This window comes from Geotrypetes seraphini, chromosome 8, assembly GCF_902459505.1.
Source record: "Geotrypetes seraphini chromosome 8, aGeoSer1.1, whole genome shotgun sequence".
Taxonomy (NCBI): domain Eukaryota; kingdom Metazoa; phylum Chordata; class Amphibia; order Gymnophiona; family Dermophiidae; genus Geotrypetes; species Geotrypetes seraphini.
In genome coordinates, this window is record NC_047091.1 from 23,564,249 (window position 1) to 23,578,848 (window position 14,600).

At 44.2% G+C, this 14,600-nt stretch overlaps 1 protein-coding gene across 1 annotated transcript in view; it reads right to left on the reverse strand.

Moving 5' to 3' along the window:
- Positions 1 to 5,168: 5,168 nt before the first annotated feature.
- C8H1orf94 (chromosome 8 C1orf94 homolog) overlaps positions 5,169 to 14,600 on the reverse strand; it is a 44,019-nt gene continuing 34,587 nt past the window's right edge. The window contains exons 6-7 of the mRNA XM_033954560.1: positions 9,313 to 9,509; positions 5,169 to 5,375 (exon numbers count right to left, since the gene is read on the reverse strand). Of these exons, the coding sequence (XP_033810451.1) occupies positions 5,363 to 5,375; positions 9,313 to 9,509 (210 nt within the window). The 3' untranslated portion in view covers positions 5,169 to 5,362. The remainder of the gene's footprint in view (positions 5,376 to 9,312; positions 9,510 to 14,600) is intronic.

Here is a 14,600-nt window from a genome sequence, read left to right on the forward strand (position 1 = left end):
CAGTACTGGCCTGCAGAGTCTCAGGAGGCATGACCTAAAATACAAGAGGATGGAGCAGTTGTTCAACCCTGGAACTCCACTTGAATCTTGAATTGCTCTCGAATTAGACCATGGACCGTAGGTTCCAGTTTTAGGGCTTCACCTCACCTCGCCATCCTGCAGTCTCAAGTACTTGGACGGTGAAAGAAATCCCTAAAGTTCAATTACAGGGATGTTTATCAAAGTCCACTGCGCTATCAGCCATAATTGACAAAGGCTGGAGAAAAATAACTCATCTAATATTACTGGCAGAATAGGAGAAGGAGAAACCTTTACAGCCCTCTTCAGCCTTGCTTTTCCTTCTCTGATAATGATCCAGAAACTTCCAGTCTCGTATTCACAACCCCTGCAAGCAGCATCTCAGTGATAGGCTGTGGCAAGTCAGCCCATGTCACGCACCAGCAATAGTTAATGCAGAAATTGGCCTATAATTCACATCCAAATCATAATCCTTAGCAATGTGGAAAAACAGCACGGACAAGAGAGGCTGATTTGCTGTTCCTTCCTGACTGCGTGCACGGTGTTAATGCGTATTGGTCATACACAGATATAAAAGATAATCAGTAATTTTGCAGAGCATTTCTTAGCCTATACTTAAGCTTCACAGAATGGTGATTTTCATTATATAACTGGTATTTAATGAACTCCTTTGTGCAAAGTGAAATTGAATATGGTTCTAATTCCTAGTTTGAAGCCATCGTTTGCTAGGGAAGAGGGGAAATGAATCGGGGTGTGTGATTTCTTAATCTGATCATTGCGTGACGGAGGTGATTTTCTGCCAGGTCATGTGAAAACCTTTGGTCCTGAGTGTTATGGGATGCAGACAGGGCTAGTTTTGCAATATCGCAGGGTCTGACTTCCTTGTTGTGTTTGGTCTTAAAGCTGAAGGAGATGCAGCGCATCCTGCTGGTGGGTTTGGAGACCCCTCCCAGATTTCTATCCTGGGCCGCAACTTGTTTAACCCAGACCCTGATAATTTAGAAGTAATTTAGGGCATTCTAAGGCAGAAAGTCTATCTGCACTGACATCCCCCAAGATTAGATCTGTTTGATATAATATCCCAGAGGCCTTTGCTGACATTGGTTAGGCCAACACTTATCAATGTAAGGCTCACAATGTATAGCAGTATTCTGGTCATTTATGCATGGACTCTATAAGGCACCTGGCCAGAATATTATCATTCGTACTAGCCTCACTTTTTTTTTTCTTATGTTGTTATAATTATCTTCATCAAATGGTGAAAATTCTGAATATTCTATTTATCTATCGTTTGTTTTCTAGGGAGCCTTTTTGCTACACTGAGGCAAAAGTTGGACTTTTAACATGTTTTAATACAGGATTTTCCTAAGATTTACCTCCTGGTTTTATTTTTGCGGTATATTAACTAAACTTGAGCTAAGCTTAGATTTAAAATGACACTGTTTTAGGCCTTTTTTTTTTTTTAGCATGTGGTACCTGTATGGAAGTGCCTACCCCATCCTATTTAAGGGGGTGCTACATGCTGCCATGTTTATCTGCACACCCTAATCTTAGCAGATTCTCCGGATAAAGTGGGAATGCTCGCTCTCCGCCCCTCCCAAAACAATTTTTTTTAAAATAGGTAACACGCAGATCATTTTATTTATTTTTATTTTAAAAATTACTTCTCCGCTTAATGCCTAAGAGGATTACAATAAAACAAACATAATCACCTACGTACAGAAGCGTAACAGAAGAAAACCGTTATCTCTTCCACCTCTTCCCTACAAACCTCATATTACATGAAATATACCTAAAAACAGTACCATTCTAATTTAAAAAAAACAAATTTGTACAAATAAATAAGCTTTCAGTTGTATTTTTTAAAAGACCTCGGGTAGAATGTATCCAGACGTGTCACGATCTACCCAAAGGAGAAGAAAGCAGTTCCTTATTTTAAAACCTACGTTTATTCTAAGATATCCCTGTAAATGTGTTTTGACCTATCAAGGGAACAGATATGTGTTTTGTTAAACCTCAACAGTTGTCAAAATTTATCTCTGCCAAAGGGCAAAGTGTAATTACTGCGTGAGATTTGCCACTTCAATATTAGCTCAATGAAGTTACGTTCACAGTCCACATCTTTATTTTCCTTAATATAATTCTTAGTTGATTATTTCAGCTAATTCCTAACTCCAGCCTCCTATATTGTGGACTAATTTTACAAAACCAGTAAATTTGTTTTCCTTGTATATATTTTTGAATTTCTTGAGAGGTTGTTTCTCGGTGCACGTGTTTCTGTGGCATTTTTTTTTTAATTGTCTGAAAGGATGTTAAATTGTAATATTTCTTTGTTTTGACTAAATATGTATGTCGAAAAGTTAAAATAGAACGAAAGAATTAAAAAAGAAAGGCCTTGGGTTCTTATACAGTCTCAAGTGACCTGTCAATCCATCCCACAAATGTGGACCTTCTACTGAAATAGCCGTTGCTTGTGTTCTCTTGCCTCAATTCACGATCTCAGTGACCTTGAAGGCATATATCGCCTCAAAGTCTGCGCCAGATACCAAAGTACCGCTTCGCCTGATGGACTGTATATTCATTCCTCGACTGGATTGCTACCAGTGCAGATAAATTGAAAATGTTTCGATGAATTCTGTGCTAGCTGTAGCGGTTCATAGACAACGGCGCGAAAGACAAAAGCGCGCGCCGACAATTGAGCGCAGCGCGCACCGCCGCGCCGCTCTAAATTACAGTTTTTAGGGGCTCCGATGGGGGGTTTTGTTGGGGAACCCCCCCCAGTTTACTTAATAGACATCGCGCCGGTGTTATGGGGGGTTGTAACCCTCCACATTTTACTGTAAACTGAACTTTTTCCCTAAAAACAGGGAAAAAGTGAAGTTTTCAGTAAAATGTGGGGGGTTACAATCCCCCACACCCCCTACAACGCCCCCACAACGCGGCGCGATGTCTATTAAGTAAAGTGGGGGGGTTCCCCCCCACGCCCCCCCATCGGAGCACTAAAAACAGTAATTTAGAGCGGCGTGGTGGCGCGCGCTGCGCTCAATTGTCTGGGCGCGCCTTTGTACCGGCGCGCTTTTGACCTGACACCGCTGTAGCATGTGCCAAGCATTAAGGCCTTAACTGTATATTTAGGCCCCGATTCTGCACAGCGTGCCTAAAGTTAGGCGAAGTTTGGGTGTCCTTTCTAGAATTGCACCTACAAAGTGCCATCCTGTCGATGTCCATGTGCCAATTATCGCTTCTTAAGACCCTTAAATGGCTCATTAACCACTTAGGTTGGATGCCTAAGTCCCGCTTAGCGTTAGGTGGGACTTAGGCGCCCATTATAGAATCAGGGCCTGAATGCCTAAAGCTACGTGCGTTCACAGTGCAGTGCAGGACAGGATGGTGTATCTAGGGAGCTTGGCACCCCGGGTGGTGGCACCTGGCATCACTGCGCCATGGACACCCTGCTCTTCCCCGCCATTTGAGCCCCCATGGACCTCATGAAATTTCACCTGCTGCTCGCACTGGCCTCGGCTATCTTATGATGTCACGCCCTGGTCTCATGACCATGAAGTGACGTCAGAAGGGAGCCGAGGCCGGCGTGAGCTGCAGGTGGAAGATGCTGCTTGCGCAGGCAGACATTGAAAGAGGTACGAGGGGGGTAGAGAGTAAGATGGCGGCCAGGGCAGTCTGCCCCCGCTCCCCTTGCTTCATCACGTTGCATATATCAGCACATGTGGCCAATGTATTTTCTTAAGGGCCACTAACCGATTTAGCACGCACTAAATGCTACAATACCCAAAGGAATATAATGGATGTCTTAGCATTTAGCGTGTATTAAATCAGTTAGCGCAACTTAATGACAGGACCCCTAAATGAAAAGACTAATCGGCATTGTTAATTGCTAATTACAAGAACACCTCATAATTGGCATTCAGTGGAGTTAATGGAAGGTTGCACGCATAAGTTGGTAGGCGCATGTCCAGTGTGTGTGTCGCTAAATGTGGGCGTGGTTTGGAGCGAATAGTTAGCTTTTTTGTTTTAAGTTATACGCAAGGTTTTTGACTTAAACACTGATATGTGCTCATCTTAGGCGCAGGCTTTTAGGCCAAGAAAACCCTGGTCTAAATGGATGCGCTTAAAAGTTCTGCGCTTAGTCAGCGCTAAGCGTGATTCTATACAGTACACGTGACTTTTATAGTTGGCGTTGATTTTTTTTTTTTTTTTTATGTGATATGTACAGAATCAGACTCTAAGCCAGGGGTAGGGAACTCCAGTCCTCGAGAGCCGTATTCCAGTCGGGTTTTCAGGATTTCCCCAATGAATATGCATTGAAAGCAGTGCATGCACATAGATCTCATGCATATTCATTGGGGAAATCCTGAAAACCCGACTGGATTCCGGCCCTCGAGGACCGGAGTTGCCCATCCCTGACATAGACACTCTAATCCAGGGGTCTCAACGTCCCTCCTCGAGGGCCGCAACCCAGTCGGGTTTTCAGGATTTCCCCAATGAATATGTATTGAAAGCAGTGCATGCCAATAGATCTCATGCAGATTCATTGGGGAAATCCTGAAAACCCGACTGGAATACGGCTCTCGAGGACCGGAGTTCCTTGCTCTAAGCCAGGGGTGTCCAATGTCGGTCCTCGAGGGCCGCAATCCAGTCGGGTTTTCAGGATTTCCCCAATAAATATGCATGAGATCTATTGGCATGCACTGCTTTCAATGCATATTCATTGGGGAAATCCTGAAAACCCGACTGGATTGCGGCCCTCGAGGACACCCCTGCTCTAAGCATTTAACGCTGTTCAATAAAGAGCTCCTTAATCTCGCAATAAAATGCTTCTTACCTTTCATAATGCTGTGCTACACCATCAGTCATTAGAGATTTAAAATTAGGACAGCAAGTGGTATTTATAAACTACCATAAAGAACAGCGTCCAACAGTCAGAATGATATTCATTTATTCTGTGCTTCAAAAGAAAAACATAGCAAACATTAACTTACAGAAAAGGCAAAAAATGGCCTCGCGTTCTATTAGAAAAAAAAACAACCCATCATAAAAGAATGCATTTACCAAACTTAGCTTCATTTTCTCATTGTATTAGGCTTACAATAAAGTGATGCGCTGAGCAGACAATGAGGTGTGATTATTTAATCGGAAGTGTCAACTTATCAAGAAAACTGGCTGGCATTAGAGGATGAATCCGCCGTCTTCTGGGAAGTAATGATGGTGTTCGTTCTCATCCTTTGCTGATGCTGCTTTGGAGGAAGGTAGAGAAGAGTTACTGGGCATCTGGTTTTCAGTCTTGCTGAGAATGGGGGTCATCTGCAATTATCCCCAGTCCATTCCATCAGCTGTGAAACCTGAAATAAAGGTCATCAAAAGATCAGCATCAATGCATATGGAAACATCGCACTTCTAAGACGTTTGGGGCATCCTTTTACTAAGCTGCGGAATAGCGCGCGCTGAGTTGCCGTGCGCGCTAGACCTTAACGCCAGCATTGAGCTGGCGTTAGTTCTAGCCGCATCGTGGGTGGTAATATTCTGCGTGCGCTCAAAACGCTAGCGCACCTTAGTAAAAGGAGCCCTTGAATATCCCTCTGCAGATAAAGCTAAAAAAAAAAAAAAGGTGAGTTTCCAGGAGGGGACCAGCTTGTACACATTAAATTAACTGCTTGGGCGTTTATAATCCCTCCTCGTCCCATCCATGGCGTGAGACAGAAACACCCTCCAGCCCCTCTTGCCCTATCGGTTCTCACCACTACAGTCAAAGCCATTTTTAAGTTGCGCTTGGGAGATCCATTAATGCCTCAGTCATTGATCATGTCTGCGGGCAGAAGCGGCTCGCCTGAGCGGCACACAACCGTTCTCCTTGCATGGATGCCTAAATACTTCCTACCGTTGACTTGTTTATGGACTCGGTGTAAAGAGAGAGGTCATTTCAAGAGATTGCACTGAACTCTTTTGACCTCTGAACTCCCTAAGGCTTTGTCCTTTCCATGCTCTTTTAATCGGGAAACTTTTCAAAACCCGGACAAAGAGCCAGGTTTTGAAAAGCCATGCGGACCCCCCAGACATGTCCAGGGAAATCCGGAAGTTTGGTATCCTTAGGCTTACAGGTGAAGCCCACTATCTCTATTTGATGTGCTTATCTATCTTCTAGGGCCCTTATCGTGTCTAAATAAAATTGGATGACCCCTGAAAGCCCAGGTCATGATCCCAAACATGGGTCCCAACCCACAGTTTGAGAAGGTCTTTCAGCCGCTTGGTAACATCCCCTATGCATAATGGGACAGAGTCTGGAGGAGGGTGGTGGATACATGAAACGCGCTACCAGAGGATGTGATAAACAGGAGCACGCTACAGGGGTTCAAAGAAGCTTTGGATAGGTACTTGGAAGACAAAGGGATTGAGGGGTACAGATAAGAGTAGAGGGATGGGATTAGAGGTAAGTTACAAAATTAATTAGGGACCACTGTTCAGGCACTAGGCCTGATGGGCCGCCGCGGGAGCGAACCGCTGAGCAAGATGGACCTCTGGTCTGACTCAGCGGGGGCAACTTCTTCTTCTTCTTTTAAAGGATGCTTATGTTAGGTGCCTTAATCCAAAGACCCCCTAGCAACGCCTAACTTCAGAATCCACACACAACTTTGCTTTTCATTGGTGTGGTACCAGTCTCCAACCAATTAAGAGTCCCACATGGGATACCTAGTGACGTCTAATGATGCCTACCTGAAAAGTGGGCATGGCTAGAGCAGACAATAGACAAGGTTGACTTAGGCATCGCTAGGCATGATTCTATAAGCGGTGCCTAGTGGTTGATTGACAACCGCGCGGAGCCATTTCTAGAATCTGTCCCAAAAAGCTTGACGTGAACCTCTACGATGGAAATGAGAGGTCCAGCTCAGCACGTTTCCATTTCCCCCCAGTATTTTGCAAAAGGCTTTGCCGAATGTGGAGTCTTTTGTTCTCAACATATAAAGAATATTGCCACACTGGAACAGACCGAAGGTCCATCAAGCCCAGCATCCTATTTCGAACAGTGGCCAAGCTCGATCCCAAGTAGTAAATCAGATTTTAGGAAATTATCCAAAGCTTTTGTACACCCCACTAAGCTAACTGATTTCACCACATTCTCCAGCATCGAATTCTAGAGTTTAATTACACGTTGTGTGAAGAAATATTTTCTCCGGTTTATTTTAAATCTACTACTTAGTAGCTTCATCACATGCCCCCTAGTCCTAGTATTTTTGGAAAGAGTGAACGAGCGATTCACATCTACCCTTTCAACTCCACTCAGTATTTTATAGACATCGAATCACATCACCCCTGAGCCGTCTCTTCTCAAGAGCTTTAGCCTTTCTCATAGGGAAGTCGTCCCATCCCTTTTATGCAGGACTGGTGCATCCATCTTAGAAACCTAACACCTACCCAAAAACTACAGCATAGCTTGGGATGTTACACGGGTCAGCACCAGCATTTACAAAAAAAAAAAAAAGTAAGCCCCTAAGAGTTTTTCACCGTTTTCTCAGCAAACGCTTTAAATTTCAATGAGAAATTTTAAGTGCTTGTTTAGTCATCATGCTTATTACCTATTGCTACTCAACATAGCTTAAAATAATGAAATACTGCTTATGTTACTGACATTTTGGTGTTACTTCCTAGCAATTTTTGCCTGTTACAAATGTTCCAGTAAAATCACATCTTTCAAATGATACAATTAAAAATGTGTCAGAATTTTGCACAGATTATCCCCCCCCCAAAAAAAAAAATTTAACACTGGCCTTCAGTGGCGTTGGGAAGTTCTTAACAGCCTTGTTGATCTCTCCCAGATCACCTGCAGCGCCTCCTTGAGTTGGCTAAGGGTGGAGCATGTGATGGGCCTCAAACATTGCTCCCCAGACCAAAGTCTGTGTCGCTGTGATGTCATGAACAGTAAGCTGGCTCCTCCCCCTCCCCCACCCCCTTTTTTTTCTCTCTTTCAAATAATGGCAGTTTTACAGTGTAGGACATTTTTGAGCACATGAAAATCATGCTAAAAAGTCTGTAACTTTGAAACGCTTAAAGATAATTTCATTCCGCTTGGCATGTAAACCTAGATAGGAACCACAAACCAGGCTGCAAATTTTTACTTTGAAATTTCAAGCAGTTGCTGAGAAAACAGCAAAAAACTTTAGGGGATTAGGGTTTGTTTGGTTGTTTTGGTTTTTTTTTTGAAGGGGGGGTTGCCTTACCCTTTAGGTTCTGTGTTCACAATGTACACATGTAATGGACTCTGCTTACACATGCATGTGCTGCATTTTAAAATACCGCATATACAAGGGGAGAAGCAGTAAGGCGGGGGGGGGGGGTGAGGGGGAGGTGCCTCTTCCCATTTCTCCCCTCCCCTTCTCCAATACCTCTAGTTGAAGTTGTCAACCACGTGCTCTTCACAACCCCGCTGATGTCATTTCCAGGTGCCGCGCGTAGGAAGTGACAGAGGGAGAGCCAACAGGGTCACAAGGAACACGTGGTTGACCGCTGCGAGCAAGAACGTCAACCAGAGGTACGGGGGGAAGGGAAGGGCAGGATGCGCGTGGCAGGCGGGATCAGGGAAGGAGCGGGAAGAATGGAGAGGAGGGCTGGGGAATAGCGCCTCTCACCCTCACTACGCCACTGGGGAGATGATTAAGGATCGAAGCGAAATGATTAATGGCGCAATTACTCCCTGACAGCAGGTCCAAATGATCAGGTATCTGGGCCTTGTGCAAAAGGAGATGAGTAGGCTGATTGTGAAATTACATTACATTGTGCTACATTGTGCTTGTTAACCGCGTAACCGTAAGTTCAACACGGTTTACAAAAGATTATTAACAGTAAACATGATCCAGGGAATGGAATAAGTTAAGTTAGTCAAATGCTTGAAACGAAGATAGGATGTTTATAGGAGTAAGCTGTAAGCAGGAGGGTTTGAAATTCTTTATCGTGAAAAGCTGCTTGAAACGCTAAAGTATGATTAAGAAATTTTGTGCTTCTGCAACCCTTGCAGGCACTCCACCCCCCCCCCACCTCCACACACCCACCACCTTAATCTCTCCTTTCTAGTCACCCCAAGGTGGAAAAGAGTGACTGTCTGGAATTGCTGTTCATGAACATATGCAATCTACATGTGTAAATGTCTTTGTTTCCATGGGTAGATGCTTCAAAAATGGTCTCCAAAGTGTCCCAAGGCCTGTCTTAATTTTTGTGACCCAGCAGTGGCAACTCCACCATGAGCCAGCAGGTGGCACTGCACTGTACACTAGGCCAGTGATAACATACCCATATAGATTTGGAAACAGATACTGCAGTCCATCACCTGCCATCGGAGGAGGATCCCGTGCGTTGCCGGAGCCTTTCGGGGTGTTCCACTGCTGGAATGAATAATTAGGCTGAACGAGCGGTATATAACCCATCAGAGTGGGGTACGGAGACCTCAGGAGCTGTTGTGCTACTTGCTGATGGTTGTACGGACTTATCTTTAAAGAAAGAAAAGTGAAAGAAAAAAAAAAAAAGAGAGAGTGGAATGAACAACAAATGTTAACCAGGTATTACCAGGCCCATTTTACTTAGCAAAAATGTAAAACCCCCACAGTAACGACAATTGTCAAATACAGGCACTCGCATTAGCCCAGCCCCTTTGCAAGTCAATGTACAGACTACCAGCAGGGTGGCTAAGTACTGTTCTGGGACTGCCATGTCCCTGCTGCATTTAAGGCTCTGCACTACGCCAGCTCTATGGTTGGTGTAACTACGAATGCGCCGATACTGGGTTACGCTAGTATTACATAAGAACATAAGAAGTTGCCTCCGCTGGGTCAGACCAGAGGTCCATCGCACCCAGCAGTCCGCTCCCGCGGCGGCTCATCAGGTCCATGACCTGTAAGGTGATCCTTGTTTAAATCATTTAAGCCCCCCTGTCCTTCTGTCTATGCCCTATCATAGCCTATCTCTACCTCTATCTGTATCCCTCAATCCCCTTATCTTTCAGGAACTTATCCAATCAATCCTTCCTTGAAACCCGGTAGTGCACTCTGTCCTATCACAACCTCCGGAAGCGCATTCCAGGTGTCCACCACCCTCTAAGTGAAAAAGAATTTCCTAGCATTGGTTCTAAACATGTCCCCTTTCAATTTCTCTGAGTGCCCCCTTGTTCTAGTAACAAAATCTGGGGCCCTACTGCACGGCCTCAGGGGTCCTAAATGGAAGCCACCAGTTGCAGATTTGTCCCCGTAGGACATGATGGGAGAGAAAAACCAGCTGCCTAGAAAGGCGGCCGGAGTTGAAACCGAAGTGTGACGGGTCTGTCTGAGGGGAAACTCATAGCTGAGAATGGCTTCTGAAGACCAGTGCTACTGGTTTGACATACTAACGGTCTGTGCTGTATTTCCAGTTGCCAAAACATACTTAATGCAATAAAGAAAAGCTGCTCGGCAGACACAGATCAGCTTTGAGGAAAGGACTACAGCGTAATCCTGTTTCCCAACCAATAGGTTCAGCTGCCCAGTTCTCATCACATGAACGGTTGAGCCAGTGTACAGTGTACAGAACAAATGAGATTTACCTTGCAATTAGAACATAAAGCTATACGTCTCCAGGAAACAGGAAAGGCACATGCAAGTATTTGCTCATTAACAAGGTAGGGGATGCCTCCATCCTGAAGGGGCTTGCACTGACGGTCCGCTCCTCTCCTAACCCTGTCTGCGGGTTTATTGGGCTTAATGGAAACATGCCGAGCGATTCGGCAATGCCAAATCACAAAATTATTCCCCATAAATACCCAAATAAAGAAACCTCTCTTGCTGCCTGAACGCATTATTTCCAGGTGAGGGATAATTTCAGAGTTAAGCTAGGCTTCAAATTCTTCAATACATTATTTTGATATATGTAATGTATGCACCAGGCTGGGTTTGTGGAACGCTTTAATTTTACTTCCTTGAGTGTAAGAAGGCCACGCTATTAATAACAAGTTAAAGCAATTTGTTCGATCTAAGACCCAGGGGAGAAATAGTGGTGCTCAACATGACATTAATTTACTGCGTGTTTGACTTGTACCATTGTGACAAGCCAGCAACAGTGTGAGACAAAGTGACTCCTTACTATGCAACCCGTATATTAAAGCCTCTTCCCTGATATGGGGCTCTCTTGGTGCTCAAGAGGTTCCAGAATTTCTAGACATCTTAAAATACAAAAGTATGGCCTCAGCGGTAGGTGGTTTTTTTTTTTTTTTTTTTAAAATACCAGCCTCGTGTCTGAAGCATTCATGATATTCCAAATAATCCCGGTATCCAGGTAGTAACCAGGAGGAAACGCATCTCCAAATAAATAACCCCCTGGTCGTGCCCTTCAACTCGAAAATGCCAGATGGCGATCCTACTCCCATTTCATACCAAGCTACTGGAATCGACTGCCTCCACAATTCAGATCCCTTGAAGGGCTCCAGAACTTTAGGAAAGCAATCAAAACTTATCTCTTTACATAATCCCCCTCCCCCCCCCCCGCCCAATGCAGTAAGGTTAAGAAGAAATGTACATGAAAAGTATATTGAATTAGATCCTCTGTATACAAGTATGTCAATTGAGGATGAAAAAACTGCAATATAATTATAGCAAATTATAACTTGTTGCCTTAATAGTACTCGTATGTTAATCTGTAACCCGTTCTGAGCTTGTTGGGGTGAACAGGATTGAAAATGAGGGTGTGGTACAGTGGTTAAAGCTAGAGCCTCAGCACCCTGAGGTTATGGGTTCAAACCCATGCTGCTAGAAAACCAAATATATAAATAGTGTGAAAAGCTTCTGTCTCTGGTAACCAGAGCTGAGATTGTGATGTCATAATGCCTCATTCCACCAATAAGAGCCAACCTCGTCAGTGATGTCACAATGGCGTGATTGTCCTGTACTTGGCTCACTTTCATTACATTTTGATTTCTAGAGTGGTTAAAGCTACAGCCTCAACACCCTGAGGTTGTGGGTTCAAACCTGGGCAAGTCATTTAATCCCCCCATTGCCCCAGGTACATTAGATAGATTGTGAACCCACAGGACAGACAGTGAAAAATGCTTGAGTGCCTGAATAAATTCATGGAAACTGTTCTGAGCTTCCTGGTGAGAACGGTAAAGAAAATTTGAATAAAGAAATTAATAACCAAATAGGAAGCGCTATCTGGATTTTTGCTGGACTGAATATTGCTGATAGCAACGGGGACTGCCCTCGCTCCACCCTCCACAATTGCACACAAGTGATAAAATAGTGATAATTAGCTGCTAATTGGTGTTAACTACCATTATTGGCTATAGTTCATGGTAATTGGCGCTAATTTGAAATTCTGTGGGCAGCAGCTTTTAGTCGGGATTCTGCAGGTTGCGCACACAAAATCCATTGCACCAACTGTGAGGGACATGGTAAATCAGGGGCACGTCTAGACCCCCTCGTGCTTGGCCTCTACAATCAGGCATGAGCATTTCCACCGGCTGTTCAGTTACGTGAGCGACTCTAGACTTAAACTCGCATAACTGCATCATCCTGGCATCTAACATTGGATGACCTTTGAGAACTACCTCCTATTTGAAAGGATATTCCATGGCCTTATTGGACAGTGTCTCTGGATGTGTCGGTCAGCGGCAGTAATCTGGGTCTAGTTTCATCAGGAAGTTATGAGTGAAGGCTTGGTATTACTGTGCAGATTTTAAGAACTAGATTCAGTAAAGGGTGATCAAATTTGGATGTCTAACAAAAAATATGTTCTGAGCTTGGCACTGTTTATATAATAGCGTGACGCACTGGGATCCACCCCCAATGTTGGGTGTGACTATTTACATCAGCTGAAACCTGATGCAAGTCCTTGCGTGAAAATTAGTCGCCTGAATTCTATAATATTGTGAAAACCCCTGACCTTGCATAGCAACCATGTGGAGTGGGCAGGAAAGCCCCCCGAGCCTAGAAAGGCCCCTTAAGCCCTAAGCGCCTTTCTTCTTTTCCAAAAATTTCCATCGTTTCACATTTATCAATTAGACAGTTGCACAGGAACGGGCTTGGAGGTGAGGAGGGGGAGGAAAAGTTCTGTAAGCTCAGGTGAAGACCCCCGAGAATTTCCCTGTCACAGCAGGAGCAGGCCAAAGCAAGGCCAGTATAGCTAAGACCTAAAATGGTTGCTGAAAAAACAAAATGGCCTCTCTGACTAGAAATTGTCAACTCTGAAAGACACTGTGAACTTTGAAAGGCATTTCTGCTTTTTCTTAGAAACAGAGGGCATAGTTATAGAGAAAACCAATTCTGATGAAAAATATAAATAGCATGATAACTTTATGAAAGCTTCACCAGAAGAAAGATGAACCATGGACAGAAGTGTACAAAAAGGCCAACCACAGAGCCGGAAAACCGTTAGGCCCAGGTGCTCAAAAGAGGAACTTGGTATATTAAAAGGACATTTACGGGAAGTAAGGGAGAAGCTTATGAGAAAAGGCGTGGCACAGAATCACTCAATTATATTAACCAATCCATAGCTTAATATATGAAATAATGAATATGATTAACCAATGAAAGTGTGAAATGTAACATGCACCAATGTGGGCCAGAGCTTCCAGAATCATATAAAAGAAAGCTCCTTGGACCATAGTTTCAGAACTCATCGGAAGTTCTCCATCAGTCTGGCCAGCCTGGTGTATGCTCTATCACTCTGTATGCTGTGTGATTTGTTCCTGTAAGCTATTATTACTTGATTATTAAATTCATATTATTTGGATCAGCATAAAGAGAGCTGAGTGGTCTGTCTGTGAAGGCCTAGGGTCTTCAGCGGGAATCCCACAGAATCCGTGGGAACCCCGTCAGGGTCACAGGGATGGAAGTAGCACCTGTAGGGTGCCGGGGGGGGGGGGGGTTATTGCACGCTTCTATGCCGCTACTAATGACTGGAGAGTCACTTCAGAGCGGTTTACACGAGTCTCTCAGTGACCCACCTACCCATTCAGGCTTCTCTAAGACAGCCAAGTACCGCCTCTTCCTACCTTCAATCATTTCACACAGCTGCCCTTGCGGCTCCTAGATGCTGCTGGTGACTGACCTGGAAACCTTCCCTTTGATGTATTCCGGCCGAATGCTTCCGAGGGAAGGCTTCCGAGTCAGCCACCGGCAGCGTTTACGAACCGCTGCCCACGGCCTTTTGGAGAGAGAGACCTGGCAATAGTGCCACTCGTTTTCCAAGCCCACTGCATCACCAGTTGAACCAGCAGGTGCTGTGTTACTCCAGTTGGTAAGTCTTTAGCATGCAGAACACAGGATCATTTACAAAGTTTGACAATTTGACTTTCCAGTGCTATTCATGTTTCTAAAATAATGTATTTATAGTGTCATCCTATTACCAAAAAAATCATACAAAGACTTATTTCAAAGAAACTCTGTTCAGTTAAATCAGTGGTCTCCAACACAAACCCTTTGCAGGGCCACATTTTGGCTTTGTCAGTACTTGGAGGGCCTCAGAATGTCTTATTAAGGAAATGACAATTTTGCAGGAGGTAAAACTCTTTATAGTTTATAAATCTTTCCTAGCTAAAGAGACATATGATCAAGAAA